Genomic DNA, 21,957 nt, shown 5'->3' on the forward strand with positions numbered 1-21,957 from the left:
TTCTCAGCTCCATTGCTTATTGATAACATGGCCACTTTTCTGAGAACCAGACTACCACTGCCCTTCTGTGGAAATATAGGGGGCAGTCATACCCTCCTAATCGCCATAACGCTCAAGCTATACCTACCAAGTATGTGATGACTGTGTCCTCTATAACTGTGCAGATCTATTTTCTCATCTGGATTCACGTGTGGGGCAGGATATTGTTGGATATGGTGTTTCTATGACTACCCTGGATGATGTCTTTTTGAAGCTGGAGGGTGAGGCAGAGATCGAGAGAGGAGGTAGAGTATCCATCCTGTTCATTGTTAGCCATTTGCACTGTACAATTCTGTTGTTACATATGAACAATTGTATGTCTGACTCTGGTATTTGTACCACAGATTATGGTGTTTTTGGCCAGGAGATGACCACAGAAGAAGACAGAGAGCTTGTAAATGCAGAAATAGAGGAATCTATACAGCTGATGGCGGACTCCGGGAGTGCCACCTTACGTGGTATGCAACTGTGGAAGCAGCAGGTGTTGGCTATGGCCAGAATGCGCTTTCTGAAGTTAAAGCACAATATGAAAAGCTTTCGTGCTATGTAAGTACAAATCCTGATGTTGAATCTCAGCCGAAACCCTCACAAAAAAAATCACCATCTTGATTTCCTTCTCTTTGCAATCCACATAAGAAAAAGAAAAGAGCGCCCAAAATGCAGCACCAGACCAATCAGAATAAAGTATAACAATCTTTATTGGGGACAATTTTCACATAAAAACAATTAAAATCACCAACGGTGAAACAGCGGGGCATGTAGATACTATTATATCAAAGAATTAATAAATGAGGTAAATAGGTCCTCAAAACCTTAGTCGTACAATATAAATACATAGGTCACAACCAAAAAATAATAATTGTGCAAGCCAGGGATACAAAAATATATATTGCACAGTGATCCAATAAATAATCATAAATGAATGAGTAAAAAGTATTCCACCTAAATCAGGGTATTATTAAGGAATTGGTAATCTACATAACATGAGGTTATAGAGAGAAAGACCCCGTGCAGCAGAAGATAAAGTGCAGTAGTGAATAGGAAAAGACTTGCATATGAAGGATGAGGACAAAGGACGCCACTGCTGACTGCCTTAAAGAGAAACTCCGACCAAGAATTGAACTTTATCCCAATCAGTAGCTGATACCCACTTTTACATGAGAAAAATAATGATTTTCACAAACAGACCATCAGGGGGCGCTGTATGACTGATTTTGTGCTGAAACCCCTCCCACAAGAGGCTCTGGTACCGTACGGTACTCTGGGCAAACTGCCACAATGTAACAATGTTCAGACAGGAAATAGCTGCTTACAGCTGTCTGTTAAAGCCAGACCAGCTACATAATTTGCCCACAGTAACAATGTCTCCATGTAAAACATGTCAGAATGTGAATCTGGGAGAGGAAAGATTTTACAATGAGCAAACACTGACTAAATCATGTATACATAATTATTGTAAAAATGAAGCACTTTTTTTATTACATTATTTTCACTGGAGTTCCTCTTTAATGCATCTCGCGGGTCCAACCCACTTCTGAATAGTGTTGTCCGGATCATGAACGATTCGAATCTATATTGTGAGTCGAATCATCCAAATCATCAAAATGAGTGATTCGGATCGCAAAAGGGGCGGGGCCAGGAGCGACACGCCCCCTCTCAGTGGGCAGCGGGGTCCTGGAAGCAGAGCAGAGATAGATCGCTCTGTTGGAGGGGACTCAGGGGAGCCACCCTTGCAGGGACAGGGAGAGGGGACATGGGTGCCACTGCCAGATATGTGTAGAGCACACATACTGGCTGTAATGTGCTGCTCATTATAGGCTGTCTGTTACGTAGTTGTGCACAGTGAACACATTGGAAACTTTTGGCTCAGCACAGCTCAGTAACTTTGCAGGCACTGTGATTGCTGTGCAATATGATCATCCTGCACTCCCTCTAAACAGCTGCACTTATCTTCTGGGAATGCTTTGGGGAATGCTTTCTTTCACTGTGCGACGTTTCCATTTAAGGTATACAGATGAGCATATAGGTGAAATATATGTAAAGCATATGATTGCAGCATGTGGGTATTGTGTGCAAACAAACATTTCTGCTCTCTGCTCGTCCCTCCTCCCTTATCTGTCCTCCCTGCCCTCTGTCCATCTTCTCCCCTTCTATGTGTGTCCACCCCCCTCCCCTTCTCCTGCCCTGCTAGCCATTTCACCCGCCGAATGCTTCCCTTGTAAAATGATCCGAGATTCGGATCAAAGATCCGGATCTTTTCAATGATCCGATTCGAATCATCCGGATCATTGAAAAGATCCGAACTTCCCATCTCTACTTCTGAATGAGGCAAATTTCAAATGCGTGCAGCTGCTTTTAAAAACCTCCCGTACGCCATCCGTCCAAACCGGAAGAGAGAAGCCGCCCAATAGACGAGATGCGGCCGCGTCATTGCGCAGGAGACGTCGGGTTGCCATAGCAACCCAAACGCTGCTGCGCCGTCCAAACGTAAGCCTCAATGTAATCTAGTAAAAAGGCGCATGCGCGGCAAGGCGGAGGCGGCGGAATGAGGAAAAAAGGAATTTAAAAGATAGAAAACCATTCCCAAGAATAATTATAAGTAAATAGATAGATCCACGTCCATATAAGCGGACTGTACATATAACAATAATACTTTTTTTTACAAAAAAGCATCAAAATAATATTCAATCTTAATAGGATTGGAGCAGATTAATACAAGACCATAGCCAGTGGTACATTCATGCATGAAACCATGAGCATACTGGGAGAAATCACAGCATGGTTAGACTGACACTCATTCACCCTGCCCTTCTCCCCCTTCCCCCCCCCCCCCCCTTCCCACACACACTTCTTTGTCACCCCATCTCATTCATCTTCACTCCTTCTCCGGGCAAGTTCTAGACTTCTTGCTGCTTGAAGCAAACTTGTGAGGATGGACTTGTCTGAAATAATTGATTCACCCAGTCTCTCTGTTGGGAAATTGCATGTTGTGTACCAGGCATTACCCTGCGCCCGTAATCAAACAATTAAGAGGATCAGATAAGGAATGTGTCTGCTGAGAGGGGAGTAGGGAGTTTTGGGATAGTCAAAAACTTTTAAACCTGTGTCTAATACCTTATCTAGTTGCGCACATGCAGTTATTGGAAAAATGGTATCAGAACAGATTTTTCTACGGACCCTGCAGGCAAGTCTCTGCTCTGCATCATGCTGTGTTAATTTGCTAGCTTGTCCACCCTCTAATTGCACGTGGTTCACATTGCCTTGTACAAGAACTGGCACTGCTCCTTCTGTTAGTATCATTATGCACCTGCTCTCTCCCTCTCCTCCTTTTCTTGGTTAGTGCAGTCTTCTTTCCTTCTTTCTATCCTAACTCACCCTCTTTTTTTTTTGTCTACCTGTAATACGCCAACCCATCCTTCTCTGCCCGACCACCTGTCATACTATCCTTGCTGCTCTTGTTGCTGTTCTCCTTCCTGCCCAGCTGCAGCCTTTGTTTTTCTCCTTTCATTAAAATATATGCATTTTATTTCCTACCCAATCTCTTAAGAATAGTTTAATATTTCTGTATTATGTTTGCAGACTGCTGCTGATCTTCCTCTTTGCAGTCCCACTCATAATTATCTTGGCTGTCAATTCTCATTCGAAAACGATGCACATCTGGGAGCTGACACCAGATCTGTATTTCCAGAGAAGCGGAGATAAAGAACATCGCATGTACAGCCACCTCCTTCTCTTTAATAACACAGGTGGGTTCATGTCTGTGCAGTTATGTGTGCCTGTGTCATATAGCATATATACATGTTAACCTTGTACTCTTTGTACTGTGTGTGGTGCAGGTTCCCCTATAGAGGACTTTACTTCTGCGTTGGTGGCTCAGAACATTGTAATTGATGTCACTGATGGTCCATATGATCCCAATACAACGGTATACAGAGGAGCCATAGAGGTGTCTGGAGGAAAAGAGGTGAGGATTTGAAATATGATGGAGGCTGCCACCTCTAAGCCAGTGTTGTGTGGCAGAAGTCCACTTTCTCTTTCTTATATTGAACATGGGAATGGCAGTCATAACTAAGGAAAATGTAAAAACAAACAGTTGCCCAATCTAAAAACCGAACCCATTGGGGTTCGGAGGTGTAATACTAGGAAGGATGTATACAAATAATTTATTCAAAAACACCAGACAGCATAATTTATTCAGGAACACCCCCTTCCTCAGGTCAATAAACTATAGCCGATTTGAGCCAATTCATTCTTACCTAGAGATGCTGCTTACTGACCTGAGGAAGTAAAAATAATTTATTCAAAAACACCAGACATGCTGTTTCACGGGCATCTACCCACTTCCTCAGGTCAGTAAGCAGTGTCTCTAGGTAAGAAGGAATTGGCTCAAAATGGCTATATTTTATTGACCTTAGGAAGTGGGTGTTTTTGAATAAATTATTTTTTGTATCTTATATCAGTCCTTGTCTTGGGGTAAATTTCAACTTACCTTTGAAACTGTCTTCAATCATTTTATATACCCTTTGGGGAGCCTTCCAATATTTTGATGAATAATTTGTTCATAGCATTTCCTGTCATTTCTGTCCATTAAGGGTTACAGATTCACCATCATAGGGAACCCTCGGGCCATGAATGTCTTCCCTGTCCTGCTTAACATCATCAGTAATGCCATACTAAAGCTCTCTGGATCCGATCAGCACATTCGAGTGTGGAATAACCCAGTGATCCTGGTGAGTATGATCTGGATGGAGATGACTTATTGTATGATTAGACACATGACATAATGGTGGGGCGTAGTCACAATGTTTAAAACAAACTTCAAAAATGGGAAGTGATGGTCCTGATGTCCAAACTTACTGTATGCTACATCTTTGGATCGTCAGTGCATGTTAAGCAACATCTGTGATGGGATGGAGAGAGATCTAATTACAATTAGAGGCTCCCCTATGTAGACAACCTCTCATTCAAAGAAAGGAGTGCTTGGTGGGAATTAACAGAGATTGAGGCTTCGTATTATACCCAACTGACAAAGGTGGCAATTTGGTCTTTTGGATAAACAAGCTTACATAAAGGAGGAACATCCTGGCCATCTAGTAGTCTCTGCTTTAGGCTACAGTGTAGCCAAACTCCGGTGTAAAGTGGCGGCAGAATTCTTTAGGTACAGTGGGCATGCTGGGAGCAGTAGGTCACTGTTTTGGCTCCACTGTAGGAGTGGTCAGATTTTGAAGTAGATGGGGAAGGGGGGGGGGGGGGATAGCTGGGGTTAGGAGTAGGTGGGGAGGTTAGGGTTAGGCATAGATAGTGGTGGATTCAAGTGAGAATTGGGGTACTTAGGGTAATAGTAGAATATCGGTAAAATAAATGATATTCTATTACCACTATTTCGCAATCATTTTTCCTCGCACTTTTTTTGTGGAAACGCATGCAAATACATAACATGTTATGTAATTTGCTTTGATCCCAGTCTACTTTACATCCTCTGCTTTTGCAGTTAGTATGGTATAGTGAATATACTGTACAACCCCACCTCTTGTTACTAATAATCCAAACAAACATTTCTATAGCGCTTTTCTCTGTTTAACTCAGAGTTCAGGAGCTGCAGCCACTAAGGATGTGCTGAAGAGGCCACCCTGCAGTGTTAGGGAGTCTTGCCTTGGACTCCTTACTGAATAGGTACTGACCCTAGCCAAGATTTGAAGTCTGGTCTCCCATGTCAAAGGTGGTGCCCTTAACCATTACCCTGGAAAACAACTTTATCCGCACATCCTGAAACTAAATGGAGTGTGCTAGGGTCGGTATAAAAAATGCTCAAAACCAGAAAAAGAAACCCTGTGACAAGCACCACTCTGAGAATAGGGTATTCACATCAATATATTATTCTTTATTCTTCCATGATCAAAAAATAGGTTTATATCAACACATTTGGAAATTGTACAAAAGTTAAAAACACAATATATTCCTGCCAATATCACCTGTAGTAAGTATCAATAAATGGCATATATGATAGTATGCTCGTATCAACACTGAGGGCTCTATCAAGTGCCCTCCGGTTGGATGAACCCGGGTTCAGTATGTTACTAAAAGGGCTCTTGCTCAGAATTAGTGTAAACCAAGTAAATACTGTGCAATTGAGAAATTGACAAACAAAGAATACAAAATACAAGTATTAATGCTCAACATCAAACCACCTTAAAACCCTAAAAAGACAAGACAAAAACAAGACATATTACATTTATATCGCGCTTTTCTCCCAGCGGACTCAAAGCGCCAGAGCTGCAGCCACTAAGACGCGCTCTATAGGCAGAGTTAGGGAGACTTGCCTAAGGTCTCCTACTGAATCGGTGCTGGCTTACTGAACAGGCAGAGCCGAGATTCGAACCCTGGTCTCCTGTGTCAGAGGCAGAGCCCTTAACCATTACACCTTCCAGCCACTGCTGCATATTACATATACATAAATCAGAATAGAGGCAGTGAAGCAGCCCATAAGTGAAGTGTGCAGTGTTGCCCAGGAAGATAGGTGATTTCAGGCTACAGGTAGGCAAGGATAGGCGGAGGATCCCCTCACACCGGCCCTACTAGTTTCGCGGGCGTCACTTTATAGTAACATACTGAACCCGGGTTCATCCAACCGGAGGGCACTTGATAGAGCCCTCAGTGTTGATACGAGCATACTATCAGATATTCCATTTATTGATACTTACTACAGATGATATTGGCAGGGGTATATTGTGTTTTTAATTGTTTTTAACTTTTGTACATTTTCCAAATGTGTTGATATAAACCTATTTTTTGATCATGGAAGAATAAAGAATAATATATTGATGTTAATACCCTATTCTCAGAGTGGTGCTTGTTACAGGGTTTCTTTTCCTGGATCTTAGCCTTAACCAGTACACTATCCAGCTACTATCCCACCTTTTGTCCCCTCCCCCCCCCCCCTCATTCCTTTAGATTGTAAGCTCATAGGGGTAGGGCTCTCTTAGCCTTTTGTGTCTCGGAATTGGTTATTTTGTATCTTGCAGTCTGATATCCATTTTATTCATCATGTTACATTTGTCATGGTAATTACCAATTCTGTATTTTGTACCTGTGTCTGTTTGGTGTATACCGCTGTCTGTATAATTATGTACCCAATGTTTGTATTTCTTACTCTGTACAGTGCCACAAAATATGTTGGTGCTTTATAAATCAATAATAATATACCTGATTGTTTCTCTGTTCCCAGTTAGGGATGATCAATGTAATGCAGATAATTTCGAGCCGATGCAAGATTATGCACATTTTTATTCAAATTTATGCAGCCTGGACTAATGGAATTTTACCTCAGCAGGACTTGATTGGTTCATTTTCAAGCAACATAAATTTGCAAACAATTTGCATAATGCTGCATCAACTTGGGATTATTTGCATCTAATTGACCATCCTTAGGCCACATACACACATCAGACCATAGTCTTTTGAAAATGAAAGATCACAGACCGATTTTACCCCCTTCCATGTAGTATGAGAGCTACACTCTACACAGTCTATTCTATGGAGCTGCACTCCCCATCAGACAGAAATCTTTGCAAGATGCTGCACACAAAGATGCTTTAGACATTCAAACGATCTGTTCCTGCAAAAGATCCGTTCCTGCAAATTGCATTTATAGTCTATGAGATCTTCAGATCATCATACACACCTTGCTTAACTGACATCCATCTGCAGATCAGACAATCATCTGCAGATCTGAAAATCCATCCTGGTGGATCTGATCTGCAGATGAATGTCTGTTAAACAAGGTGTGTATGATGATCTGCAGATATCATAGACTATGAATGCATTTTGCAGGAACGGATCTTTTGCAGGAACGGATGTTTTGCAGGAACGGATGTTTTGCAGGAACAGATCTTTTGCAGGAACAGATCTTTTGCAGGAACAGATCTTTTGCAGGAACAGATCTTTTGCAGGAACAGATCTTTTGAATGTGTACAGCATCTTTGTGTGCAGCATCTTGCAAAGATTTCTGTCTGATGGGGAGTTCAGCTCCATAGAATAGACTGTGTAGGTGTGGCTCTCATACTACATGGAATGGGGTAAAATTGGTCTGTGATCTTTCATTTTCCAAAGACTATGGTCTGATGTGCTTATGAGCCTTGACTCCTAGTGATATGTACGGATGGGGGGAGAAATTGGAGGAGGTCACTGGTTGAAACATTTAGGGTGCATACACACATCAGACCATAGTCTTTGGAAAATGAAAGATCACCTGGCTGGATCTTCAGATCTGCAGATGATTGTCTGATCTGCAGATTAATGTCAGTTAAACAAGGTGTGTATGATGATCTGCAGATCTCATAGACTATGAATGCATTTTGCAGGAATGGATCTTTTGCAGATACTGATCTTTTGTGTCTGTACAGCATCTGTGTGTGCAGCATCTTGCAAAGATTTTATCTGATGGGGAGTTCAGCTCCATAGACTAGACTGTGTAGAGTATGGCTCTCATACTACATGGAAGGGGGTAAGATTTCTATCTGATGGGGAGTTCAGCTCCATAGACTAGACTGTGTAGAGTATGGCTCTCCTACTACATGGAAGGGGGTAAAATTGGTCTGTGATCTTTCGTTTTCCAAAGACTATGGTCTGATCGTGTGTATGCACCCTTATTCTGAGATGGCAGCACTCCATTTTAAGTGCAGCCTTGGGTCACTTTCCTGTATTGTGCTGATGAGAATAATTTTGTTCTTCTAGACCATTGAAGGAGAATTCGATTTCACTGTATTCTTCTGGAGTTTGTTGGCTATGGTGTTTGCCACAGGAATGGCCCCTCACTTTGCCATGAGCAGCATGGAGGACACTAGGGTGAGTGACAGTGTTTCTCCCAGCTCTTCTTTCCTCTTCATGCTGCATCAGATACAGAGCTGCTTGGAAGTTTGTGCATCCTTTTGGATTGCATTCTTTTTCCATGACTTGTGTACAAAGCACATCATATTTTTGGTCAAGTCCCAAACAGAATAATGAAATATCACAGTTTTCATTAGATGATTACTTTTGTTTTCATATTTCAGGGAATTGTACAAAGTAACATATCCATGTGTGGCAGGAGTAAGTAAACCACCAGGTTTATCGGTTAATTTGAAGGGAAAAGTCAGGTGTTTCTACCGGTGGGAAAATAATCAGTGGGTGTGGGAGGACAAAAATCTGACACTTAACTATCCAAATCCAATCTTTACAACACACACAACCAGGGCCGGCCCGCTCATGAGGCGGGGTGAAACTTTTGCCTCAGGCGGCAAATTTCTAGGGGCGGCATCCGCCCGTCCGTGGGTGCGGGGGGGGGCGGCCGCCGAGCTGGAGGGGTAGCGGGCAGGACGGGGGTATTGGGGTTAGCGGTGGGGAGGGGGGTCGGACCCCTCCCTCCCTCGCCTGGGTCCCCCGATCTGCGCTCCCCTCCAGCTTTAAATGGCGAATAAGCAGCGGACAGTAAGAGGCACGGGCGGGGGATCACTCACCTTCCTCGTTCCAGCGTGCGCTCCACTGACGTCACTTCCTGCAACGCCACCCACTGTATTGTACGTGGCCGGCATTGCAGGAAGTGACATCAGTGGAGCGCACGTTGGAACGACGAAGAGGTGAGTGATCCCCCGCCCGTGCCTCTTACTGTCCGCTGCTCATTCGCCATTTATAGCTGGAGGGGAGCGCAGATCGGGGGAATTCCACACCCATGTTTTCTTCCAGATGAGTGGCCATCCAACAAAGTTTACACTACAAGAAAGGTGAGAAATAAGCTAGCAGATCTCCACAAAACCCAGGCTAGTGTCAAACAAATGAAAGGCCTCTTTTACTTGGGTGAATGTCAGTGTTCATGAGTTTGTCAACAGAGGAACACTGAACAGTGTTTGCACCTGTCTCGCTCGCTCGACGTGAGTGAGAAGGGCGTGTGGATGGGCCATGCAAGCGCAGTTGCTCACAACTCCCGGCCAAGTTGCACAGCTAGTGGAGCAACCAGCAGGAGAATGGAAGGATCCCAGATTACGCCAAGGGACCTCACGGACTACGACGGGGCTGGAGGAAGCCCCAGGTAAGTTCAGTATCGCATTTTATATTTTTATTGTGTTCAGGGTCACTTAAAGAGAACCAGAGACGAAGCACCCTCATGTATTGTATTACATGTATCAGTGGGAACATGACTGTAAACACCTACCCTGCTTTTAGTTTTATTCTTCTCTGCCTAATCTGTCTGTTACCAGCTGTGTTAAAAATCCCCGACTGAGCATTCAGTCTAGGTTTGACCTGGAATCATTACAGCTGAGTCAGTCTTCTGTGGAGTCTTTTCAAGCCCAAGCCTGCCCCCTTCTGGCTCAGCTTTCCTGCTTTGCATACTTAGAGCTCTGATGACATAGGAGGGGCTGCTGCTGCTGAGAAAGAAGCTCTGAAACAGACAAGTGTATCTGTGTGCACTGTGCAGCTTGTTATTATCTACTGTATGCAGTTTAATTTCTATGAGAGGCACTTCCTACAGGCAGCCACCCAGCATACCAGAATAATAAAGTTGAAAGCACACAGATGAAAGGCTGCAGCAACAACCCTGCTTGTCTATAGTCTCATAGAGGCTAGACACTACATCCAGAACAGCTTATAACCTGGAAGCAGAAGGGATATGAGCCGGCAGCCATATTGGATTTTTCCTGGAGCAATAATGGATAAAAAACACTCAAAAAGGCACACCAGAGTGGTGAAATTATCAGGTAGAGCATTTATTCTTTTCAAGCTATCAACTGATGTGTTTATTTTGTGTGAATCGTTCATCTCTGGTTCCCTTTAAAAAAAAAGTATGCAGCCTGGAGGGCCAGCCTTACCATGAAGCCACCTGAATCATTGGATTCAAACTGCAACATCTAGGGGAAGGCTTCAGAACACTCTGTATATGAAGAGTGGCTGCAGCAGAGCACGATTACCTAGCCTATCTATGCTCTGCATAATGTAGGGGATGGGGGTTACACACTCGTCAAACTACCTGTGTGTATGTGTGGTGGAGAGGGGGAACTAGCTTCTCTACTTGTTTGCCTAGAGGAAAGGGAAGGTACACACTGGCTGTGCTACTTGTTTGCGTGACAATGAGTGGGGCTGTAAATATTGTTTATAACATGATTTAAATATAACTATGTTCGTAATAAGTGTTGTAAAACATTAGTAAGTATTACTAAAATTTTACTAGAACTATACCTAACCCTACTCTCACACAGAACCCTCCCTGTACCTATCCCAATCCCCTAGAGCACCCCCCCCCCCTGGTGGTGCCTAACCCTAAGACCCCCTGGTGGTGCCTAACCCTAAGCACCCCCCTGGTGGTGTATATTGTACTGTAACTATACCTAACCCTACTCTCACACAGAACCCTCCCTGTACCTATCCCTATCCCCTAGAGCACCTCCCCCCCCTGGTGGTGCCTAACCCTAAGACCCCCCTGGTGGTGCCTAACCCTAAGCACCCCCCTGGTGGTGTATATTGTACTGTAACTATACCTAACCCTACTCTCACACAGAACCCTCCCTGTACCTATCCCTATCCCCTAGACCCCCCCTGGTGGTGCCTAAACCTAAGACCCCCCTGGTGGTGCCTAACCCTAAGCACCCCCCTGGTGATGTATATTGTACTGTAACTATACCTAACCCTACTCTCACACAGAACCCTCCCTGTACCTATCCCTATCCCCTAGACCCCCCTGGTGGTACCTAACCCTAAGACCCCCCTGGTGGTGCCTAACCCTAAGCACCCCCCCTGGTTATGTATATTGTACTGTAACTATACCTAACCCTACTCTCACACAGAACCCTCCCTGTACCTATCCCTAACCCCTAGACCCCCTTGTTGGTGCCTAACCCTAACCACCCCCCTGGTGGTGTATATTGTACTGTAACTATACCTAACCCTTCTCTCACACAGAACCCTCCCTGTACCTATCCCTAACCCCTAGACCCCCCTGGTGGTGCCTAACCCTAACCACCCCCTGGTGGTGCCTAACCCTAACCACCCCCCTGGTGGTGCCTAAACCTAAGACCCCCCTGGTGGTGTATATTGTACTGTAACTATACCTAACCCTACTCTCACACAGAACCCTCCCTGTACCTATCCCTAACCCCTAGACCCCCTTGTTGGTGCCTAACCCTAACCACCCCCCTGGTGGTGTATATTGTACTGTAACTATACCTAACCCTTCTCTCACACAGAACCCTCCCTGTACCTATCCCTAACCCCTAGACCCCCCTGGTGGTGCCTAACCCTAAGCACCCCCTGGTGGTGCCTAACCCTAACCACCCCCCTGGTGGTGCCTAAACCTAAGACCCCCCTGGTGGTGTATATTGTACTGTAACTATACCTAACCCTTCTCTCACACAGAACCCTCCCTGTACCTATCCCTAACCCCTAGACCCCCCTGGTGGTGCCTAACCCTAACCACCCCCTGGTGGTGCCTAACCCTAACCACCCCCCTGGTGGTGCCTAACCCTAACCACCCCCTCTGGTGGTGTATATTGTACTGTGACTATACCTAACCCTTTTCTCACACAGAACCCTCCCTGTACCTATCCCTAACCCCTATATCCCCCTGGTGGTGCCTAACCCTAACCACCCCCCCCCCCCTGGTGGTGCCTAACCCTAACCACCACCCCCTGGTGGTGCCTAACCCTAACCATCCCCCTTACTGTACGCTTTATTATGTGAATAATAATGTTTTACAAATAGTGACTGTAAAAAATATATTGCAATTTACTTTACATACCAATCACTTTATTTTGTGAATAATAATGCTTTACAAACATTAAGGAATACAAATTTTAAATAATTTTATTGTGTGGACAATAATGTTTTACAAATAGTGTCTATAAAAAATATATTGCAATTTACGTTACGTACTGATCGCTTTATTTTGTTAATAATAATGTTTTTCAAACAGTAAGGGATAACATTTTAAATAATATTTTAGTTAAATATGATACATATGTTTAGTATCTTTATAAACGTAATTCGTCACGGGCGTATTTTCTAAACTTAAATCATCACAAGCACAGTAATAAAACATTAAAAATCTCCGGGCGCCGTTTGTAAAATGTTAATAATCTCCGGCGCCCTTTTTTCCTGTTCGGCGCCCATTAAACAATATTTATTGTGGGAGTGAATGGCGGCGCCCTTTTTGTCCACTAGCTGCCGGCGCCCCTTTTTTCCTGCTACCGTCTGGAGGTCTTTAACAGGACATGTTTGATTTACTGAGAGGGGTTGCCAGAAAGGACTATAGAAGCCTAGTTCTTGAGACAAGTCTGGAAATGACCTATTGCTTTCGGCTTGACTATAGTTTTATCGATTTACTAATTTAATTAGCACTTTGAGCGCAATGACTGCCAAACATTAAAGTAAGTAAATTACCTAATAAATACAAACTACTCTCTCGATCGATTCCCTGCTTGATTCCGCAGGCGATTCTCTTATCTTCCACTCGTTTTTCTTATCTTTTTCCATTGTCCGCAATGCGGAATCAAGCGCGGAAATGATCGGGCGAGATCGGACATGTCGGAAATTATCTATCAAGTCATCTTAATAGCTCAAAATCGAGCCGTGTATTCCCAGCGTTAAATGTGAACTACAGTTCTTAATGACGCTCTGTAGGCATCTGAAAGCATTTGGATTAAGTTAAAGGACAACTCTAATGAGAGGGATATGGAGGCTGCCATATTTATTTCCTTTTAAACCATACCAGTTGCCTGGCTATCCTGCTGATCTTCTGCCTCTAATGCTCCATCTACACGGAGCGATGTGACTTATCAATCGAGCCGCTGATGCGGCTCGATTGATAAGATCCGACAGCTCAGATCTCGCCACCGCCGATTCCCTGCTCGTTCCCCACGAGGGGACAATGGCAGGGAATCAAGCGGAAGATAAGCAGCACCACGCGGGGACGAGGGGGGATCGAATACCACCACGCGGGCGAGCGGGGACGCGGCGGGTACGCGGCAGAGGCGATCCGGCGGCTAATCGAGCCACCGGAACGCTTCGTGTAGACGGGGCTTAATACTTTTATCCATAGACCCAGAACAAGCATGCAGCAGATCAGGTGTTTCTGACATTATTGTCACATCTGACAAGATTAGCTGCTTGTTTGCTTCTGGTGTGATTCAGACACTGCTGCAGCCAAATAGATCAGCCAAGGCTGCCAAGAACCTGGGGTTGTTTAAAAGGAAATAAATATAGCAGCCTAAATTTCCCTCTTGTTACAGTTGTCCCTTTTACCTTGGTTTTATTGCCTGTCATGTGGGTCCTGTCATGACACTGCTAACCCCTACTCGTTTGTTTAACCACCTAAGGACCACAGGCTTCTCCCACCCTAGTGACCAGGCTATTTTTTTACTAATTAGGCCACTGCAGCTTTAAGGCCTCGCTGCAGGGCCATACAAACCTAGCACACAAGTGATCCCCCCCCTTTTCTGCCCACCAACAGAGCTTTCGTTGGTGGGCTTTGATCCCTGCTATGATGTTTGTTTATTTTGTTTTAAATATTTAATTGTTTTATTTTTAAATAAATATGTGCATTTTTAATATTTTATTTCACACCCTCCCTCCCCCCGGCAGCCAATCCCAGCAATCGGCTCTCGTAGACATCAGCCTATGAGAGCCGATCACGCTCTGTGCCTCCCAGGGGGACAGCCATGTAGCACGGCTGTCCCCAGTACAGCGCTGCCTTAGATCGCGGCGCTGTACATTGTAAATAGACGGCGGTTTCGACGCCTAACAGTCTCCTAGCGTGCGATCAACGACGGAGCGGAGATGCTTGCGCATCGGCGCGCACAATCTTCTGCAAAACCCCGCCCCAGCCAATTAGCGTTGAGCGGTCGTTTAAAGGCTACTTCTATTATTTAGTTTTCCTACTTGCATAAAAAGCAGGTTACCGCATTTTTCGGACCATAAGACGCACCGGACTATAAGTGGCACCTAGATTTAGAGGACAATAAACAGAGACATATAGTAAACCTGATGTGTCCATGAAGCAGGGGAATCTTGTTGACCTCTTCTCCCCCAAGCTGTCTATCTAGGCTACAATGCAATACACATTGGGCTTGATTCACAAAGCAGTGCTAACTGTTAGCACGCCTGTGAAAACCCCCTTAGCACGTCTAAATGAGCTTTTTGCGCGCTAATTTGCACGCGAACCGCATCGCACGCAAAGTTATGCATGCAAAACTTTATGCGTGCACTGCACAGAGCGCAGTGCGCTCCCGCGCAAAGTGCCCATTAAAGCCTATGGGACTTGGCGCGCGCAAAACTTTGCACGCGGTACATAGCGCGCGATCTGATTTAGAAAACCGGTGCTAACCTACTTAGCACCCTGGTTAGCGCGCCTAAAGACTTTAGACGTGCTAAGTAGGTTAGCACTGCTTTGTGAATCAAGCCCTTACTAGTTACACAAAAATTAATTGGAAGATCATGCAACTAAATGCAAGTATCAGCACTGATAATATTACTAAGAACAAAGAAAACAGCGCCTGTAAAATTACATGTCCCTAATGTGAGGATGAAGGGGTAATAAGCCTGCTACAAAGCAACATGATGGCAATGTCCTCACACACCGTTTGTAGACCTCCAGCCTCCAATAAAAGAGTGCACTGGCTGTTAGGCCAGTAAAGTGTTCCGTTCATGTAGTGCAAACAATATGGCTAGAACTTATAACAGCACTCCAAAACATATGAAACTGTGCCATAACATTTGATTCACGTTGCTTTCAGATCTATTTCTGACTGCAAAAGTCTATCATCAATTGCAATTAATTTATGCAGCTTTCATAGTCAGGGCTGGATTTACCATAAGGCACTGTTGGCATGTGCCTACAGGCGCTTATAGATGGAAAGGCGGCTCACTCCCCTGCTCGAGTGCCTCCCTCCTGCCTTATCTATGCAGAGTCCTAATGAGAGTGCAAATGAGACGTTACTCACCCGAGTCTCGGTATTTAACTGAACAGATCTCCCTTCAGTCGAGTGCACCTCTGTCTACTTAACACAGAGATTCCTCTAGCTACCTAATACTTGGGGGCACCTCTAGCTACTTATTATTGAGGGTTCTTCTGGCTGCCTGATATTAAGGGGCACCTGTAGCTACCTATGATGGGCAGGGGAAGTAAGGGAGAGGTGAAAGCTGGGACAGCCAGTACACTTGCGGATCAGTTTGGTGGGCGGTGAAAGTTTCATAAAGGGTGAAGTCTAAGGCTCCTGGGAGGTAAAGCCGGGCCTAGTCATAGTTCAAGCTGAATGTTTCCAGTACTGGCCATAGTTAGATCATCCTGTAATTTCGTGCACCAGCATGCCCAGATGATCAGACTGTGAAAAAATGGCTTTTGCAGGGACTGTTTGTTCAAAAGTCAAAGTACATCAGCTTATTATGCAGGCATACCAGCCCTCAGTATGTGCACAGAAGAGCCCTGATAACTCCATGGGCATGATCCAGATGCACCACCTTAGCCAATCACTGAAATCGGCCAGTCGGCCAGGGGGCGCTGCTGCAAGCCCAGCCAATCACGGTTGACCGCTGCTCCCTTTAGCTACTGGTCCAGATAGTCTCGTGGGTGGGATCACGGCTCAGTATTTGGAGCCAATCATTGCAGAATTACTAAACGTTCAGACCTGTCCAGAACCTTTTAAGCATTGTTGTATATTGTGCAATGATATCATCTCTCTCTCCTGTGTCTAGATAAAAGCTCGCAGCCAGCTCCACATATCTGGCCTTTTCCCTTCAGCGTACTGGTGTGGACATGCCCTGGTGGACATTTCCTTCTACTGGCTGCTGCTGTTCTTGATGACTACCATCTTGCTACTGGTCAACTATAATATCTTCCTGGATGCCTGGACAATTTTTACTGTGGTCAGTATATGTCTATGTATGTATGTATGTACGTATCTGCCTGTGTATCTATCTACTTATTTATCAATCAATCAGCACCTGGTTCATCCCGGTATCAATGACTGGTGTAGGCACCCCCAGGGGGTGACCTTAGGTCTTTACCAGAGCACCTTAGCATGATGGGCTGCTACCCCTAGTGCAGGGGTCCCCAACCATTTCGGACCCAAGGACCGCTTTGATGCAAGACATTTTCTCCAAGGCCCGGCAGACCGGGATGGAGAGAAATCGAGCACGCTGCTCGACGTCCCTCCGCGCCCCCCCCCCCCCATAGCAACACAGCGCATAATCAGCTACTCAACTGGGATGTGTGTGCAGCCCGGCCCAGAGAAGTCACCCAAGGGGATCAAATCCTGATCCCAGACGGGTGACATCAGTTGCTAGTGTGTATACAGATGAAAATGTATCCAAGAGCATAAATCAGAAAGATTTTATACTTACCTGGGGCTTCCTCCAGCCCCATACATAGGTGCGTATGCACAGAAGAGCCCAACTTGCAACCGAGCCAGATTACCGGGGTTGACTGTGGCTGAACAGAGCCACATGGGAGGACAGCAAGGGAGGCAGTGGTGCTTATGGGGCTGGAGGAAGCCCCAGGTAAGTATAAAATCTCTCTGATTCTAAAATATATGGTGCTTAAGTCAAGGCTGCAAGCAATGTGCTTCTGTAATTGTAGAAGTGGGAGCACTGAACTAACTGGAGGAGACAGTACATAAACAGGTCAGTAGCAGTACAGGGGGGTGGGGAGACACAGACCCCAGCTTATAGAATGGGATAAGCAGCACTGCTAACCAAATCCTGCTGCCAGCTGGGGGGAGACACAGGAATAGGAGAGGGGGTTTGTCAGTCAGAGCTCTGCACTTTTCACCTACAGTTAAGAAGCAACCAGAACAGACCAGTGCATGCTGAGTGATAGGCTGTCACTGAGGCAGCGTGTGCTGTGTGCTGCTTTTCTGCTGCATGCTGAGTGATAGGCTGTCACTGAGGCAGCGTGTGCTGTGTGCTGCTTTTCTGCTGCATGCTGAGTGATAGGCTGTCACTGAGGCAGCGTGTGCTGTGTGCTGCTTTTCTGCTGCATGCTGAGTGATAGGCTGTCACTGAGGCAGCGTGTGCTGTGTGCTGCTTTTCTGCTGCATGCTGAGTGATAGGCTGTCACTGAGGCAGCGTGTGCTGTGTGCTGCTTTTCTGCTGCATGCTGAGTGATAGGCTGTCACTGAGGCAGCGTGTGCTGTGTGCTGCTTTTCTGCTGCATGCTGAGTGATAGGCTGTCACTGAGGCAGCGTGTGCTGTGTGCTGCTTTTCTGCTGCATGCTGAGTGATAGGCTGTCACTGAGGCAGCGTGTGCTGTGTGCTGCTTTTCTGCTGCATGCTGAGTGATAGGCTGTCACTGAGGCAGCGTGTGCTGTGTGCTGCTTTTCTGCTGCATGCTGAGTGATAGGCTGTCACTGAGGCAGCGTGTGCTGTGTGCTGCTTTTCTGCTGCATGCTGAGTGATAGGCTGTCACTGAGGCAGCGTGTGCTGTGTGCTGCTTTTCTGCTCTGTGTGCTTCTGAACCGTAGGTGAAAAAGTGCAGAGCTAAACAAATCCCCTCTCGTACTGCCTGTGTCTCCTCCCAGCTCAAGCATTGCAGCTCGTCTCCCCTTCTATTCCAGTCTTGGAAAGCAAGCTAAAATTACCTCGCTACTGCAGAGTCAGGACTGAGGGAATTATGGTAGCTGACTCTTCACTGTGTCGTCCTCCTCCTGGACTAGGCTGCCTCACTCTTCCAGGCTGCTTGAACTAGCCGGGTTTTGTGTGGGCATGTTTCATTGGCTGCCTCTCTCCCTTTCTTTGTGCCAGAGCCCCACTGATTGGCTGGTGGTAGGAAGGGAGGGTGGGAGAGAGAGAGAGGAAGAGATTTGTATTGGCTCAGCCACCCGGGGACCAGCCTCTGTCTACTGGCTGAAGGCTTCCAGGTACGATCGATACATTTTATTGTACAGCCGCAGCTGCCAGTGAACCGCGGCTGCACTACAGTGAGGCAGGGGACCGCGGCCCAACACAACGTGTCCTGCGGCCCGGTATTGGGCCGCGGCCCGGTGGTTGGGGACCCCTTCCCTAGTGGGTAGTGGACAATTTTGTTGCCTGGTGGTTACCGGGTCATGACCTTGGAATTGCCCCACTGATTATGGCAGACAGGCTGGCTGGTGTGACTGGCAGGACTGACTGGCGAGACTAGACAGAACTTGCTAGCTGGCAGGACTGACTGGCATCAGTCTGCCACCTGGCACACACACAAGAAGAGTGCCACATATGTGCTCCCCGTGCTCATGGCGGGAAGAGAAGGGGATACGTTCATCCACGTTTTTGCAGCATAGCTGCCGGGTTGATATTAGAGGAAGAGGCTTTCCCTGCCGGATCGTCAGGGAGGTGAGTTTAACATTGTCTATCTACCGGAATCTGTCTGTCTGGGTGTGTATTATCTTTTAGTCTATGCGCTGAGCACCTATCATCTTCTTTTGCTTGTAGATCTTTGAGGTCTTTGGGTATGGTGCAGCCCTTGTTCTCTACGTATATCTCATCGCCTTTATATTCAGGAAAGGAAAAAGTCATCACGATTGGTGGTCATTCTTCTTCATCTTGGTAAGGTTCAACATCATACACATCACCAACACCCTCCAGAATAGCAGAGTGACTGCAGTCAGTGTCATTGTGGTGAGGCGATACAGGAACACACTGGAAGTGTCACTTTGTGTGGTTTGACATATACAAGTGATGTGAAAGGGAGGAGGTACATTGAGGTGATGTTGAAGGGGTTACAGTGATGGAATAGGGGAGGGGATGCAGTGATGTGATAGGAAGGAGGTACAGTGATGTTATAGTGGAGGAAGTACAGTGATTTCATGGGGGAGGGGATATGACGTCTGGGGGAGGTGGAGAATGATGTTATTGGAGATGAAGTACAATAATGTTATAGTTAGAAGGATCAGTAATATGGTGGAGAAGGAGGTACAGTAATGTGATGGTGGAGAACATACAATGATGTTATGGGGAAGACTTGATAATGGGGCAATGCCTATTCTTTGCAGGACTCAGAATCAGACATAACACCCCCCCCCCCCCCCCCCAGCAAACCCATAGACAAATAAAAACATGGACTGCTTAGCAACTTGAATAAATAAGCAAAACCAGCCCTTAATTATTAAACATGAACAATTTAACAATCGCATAATTGTAATACATCAGAATAATCAAGGTAAGGGAACCAGAGGCCCTCTCCAACACCATTAGGCATGCAGCCTGTAATCGGCCCCCAGCTGTGGTCACCGGCTCAGGGATGACTGCATGTCTCCAACACCTGCAACTGCAGACCAACACATGAGCCTGAGGTTTTTGCACCGAGGCAATCCCTCACCAAACCTTACCATCAACTGACCTCTGGAGACCTTACCCGGTCACAGCGAGTAAGTGTGACCCCTCATGTTCAAGAGACCTCAACCAACCCCAAGGCCCTCTGAATGCCATCTTGCAGGTCCAATGCCCACATGTTGATGTCCATTGCATTCAGATGTACACCATCTGCCCTCCAGAGACACAGACTAAGCTGCTAGTTTTGTTGCTTAAGCACTTGCCTTGAAACATGACTGGCCTGTGAGAATCGCTTGCTTTGTGGCCCACTCTGACTCCTTTCATTGCTTGTCGCACCAAAAATTGTTTAGTCATGTCCCGCAGCCCATGGAGCTTATTAATCATGGAGGCAAGGCCAGCTAGTTTCCTGACCATGGCCAAGGCCAATGTACCCTGTGTAAAGTTACTGCTTATGAAATATACCAAGAGGCACAGACGATCTTCATCAGACAGATAACCTCCCACCTGGCGTGTAAGGTCGCTCCACTGCTCCCAAGTCTCAAAATAAGCCGATCATGTTCACCTCGACATTAACCTCTTGCTCAGGGTGGAGACCGACCAAACAGAATGGATCACACCGAGTCTGGATAAGGCTCTTCTTGTTCTTCCACCTTTGTGCCGCTGCTCGAAATCTTTCTCACTGGAAATGAGAGAAATAGAGCAAAAAAAAAATTGTGCAAAAAGTCGTGTCGTGGGTACATGCTTTAACCTCTCTTTTTGACCCCTACCCCCTTGTCTTAAATACTGTCTAGGCCTCACTCCCTTTCACCCAATCACTGCAGGGATCGTAGCTTTCCCTGACTCCCCCACCCCCTGACCTTTTAAACTTAACACCTTCCTTCCCAGCACAGCCAGCCCTATCATGAGGGTCTTTCCATGCCCTACTTAAATGGATGTCAGGTGGAGGAGATATAGTGGTGTGATGAAGAGGAGGCACAATCATGTGATGAGTGATGGGTAGTGATATAGCGAACATCAAATTTTACGTACGCGATTTTACCGCAAAATAATTGCAGGCTTCATAGACTTTATTGGGAGGCAAACATCTAAAACTTTCAGGGCGTCTCTGCAGCCACTATTTTTTTTAAAAAAGGTGAAAAAAGGAAGGAGGAGCAAGTATATCGTTCACAGCAGCGCTTCTGGTGTTAACTCCTGTGCAGCATTAGAAACCTATGTCAAAGAGAGAGCAAGCACATAGCGGGTAATCCTTAAACACTCGTACACCCTGTGTCAACACAACACACTGTGCTCTGGAAAAAAACACCGCATGCAGGAACGGGGGTCACACTCCCCCCCCCCCCCTCCCTCAATTCCCTGCTCACAGAATCTCTGCTTTGTATTAAGGCAAATATATAATCACTGCAACAGGTAGCTAGGAGAAAACATAAGACATCCGCTTCTCATTGCGTAAAATCCTTATTTAATATGGGTCTAGCCCCTAGTAAAAGCATATGCGTACCATGTACAAGAAAATCAAAGGCTCATCTCACATGTCCGGCTAACCGGCATTGATGTCCTCCAAGTATCCACGCCGTAGCGCTGGTAGTTCCGTCTTCCGTGTCAAGTTGGTAAAGCGTGCGTGTCGAAGCTCCGCCTAACGTGTTTCGTCAC

At 45.9% G+C, this 21,957-nt stretch overlaps 1 protein-coding gene across 4 annotated transcripts in view; it reads left to right on the forward strand.

Annotated features, from left to right (window-relative positions):
- The window catches only part of LOC137542408 (ABC-type organic anion transporter ABCA8-like), a 219,540-nt gene that overhangs the window by 147,005 nt on the left and 50,578 nt on the right, over nt 1–21,957 (forward strand). For all 4 annotated transcript variants that reach the window (XM_068264299.1, XM_068264298.1, XM_068264300.1 and 1 more), the window contains 8 exons: nt 165–284; nt 384–585; nt 3,619–3,785; nt 3,876–4,003; nt 4,632–4,769; nt 8,773–8,883; nt 16,753–16,923; nt 19,468–19,581. In XM_068264299.1, the coding sequence (XP_068120400.1) occupies nt 165–284; nt 384–585; nt 3,619–3,785; nt 3,876–4,003; nt 4,632–4,769; nt 8,773–8,883; nt 16,753–16,923; nt 19,468–19,581 (1,151 nt within the window). The remainder of the gene's footprint in view (nt 1–164; nt 285–383; nt 586–3,618; nt 3,786–3,875; nt 4,004–4,631; nt 4,770–8,772; nt 8,884–16,752; nt 16,924–19,467; nt 19,582–21,957) is intronic.

This window comes from Hyperolius riggenbachi, chromosome 12, assembly GCF_040937935.1.
Source record: "Hyperolius riggenbachi isolate aHypRig1 chromosome 12, aHypRig1.pri, whole genome shotgun sequence".
NCBI classification, from domain to species: Eukaryota; Metazoa; Chordata; class Amphibia; order Anura; family Hyperoliidae; genus Hyperolius; species Hyperolius riggenbachi.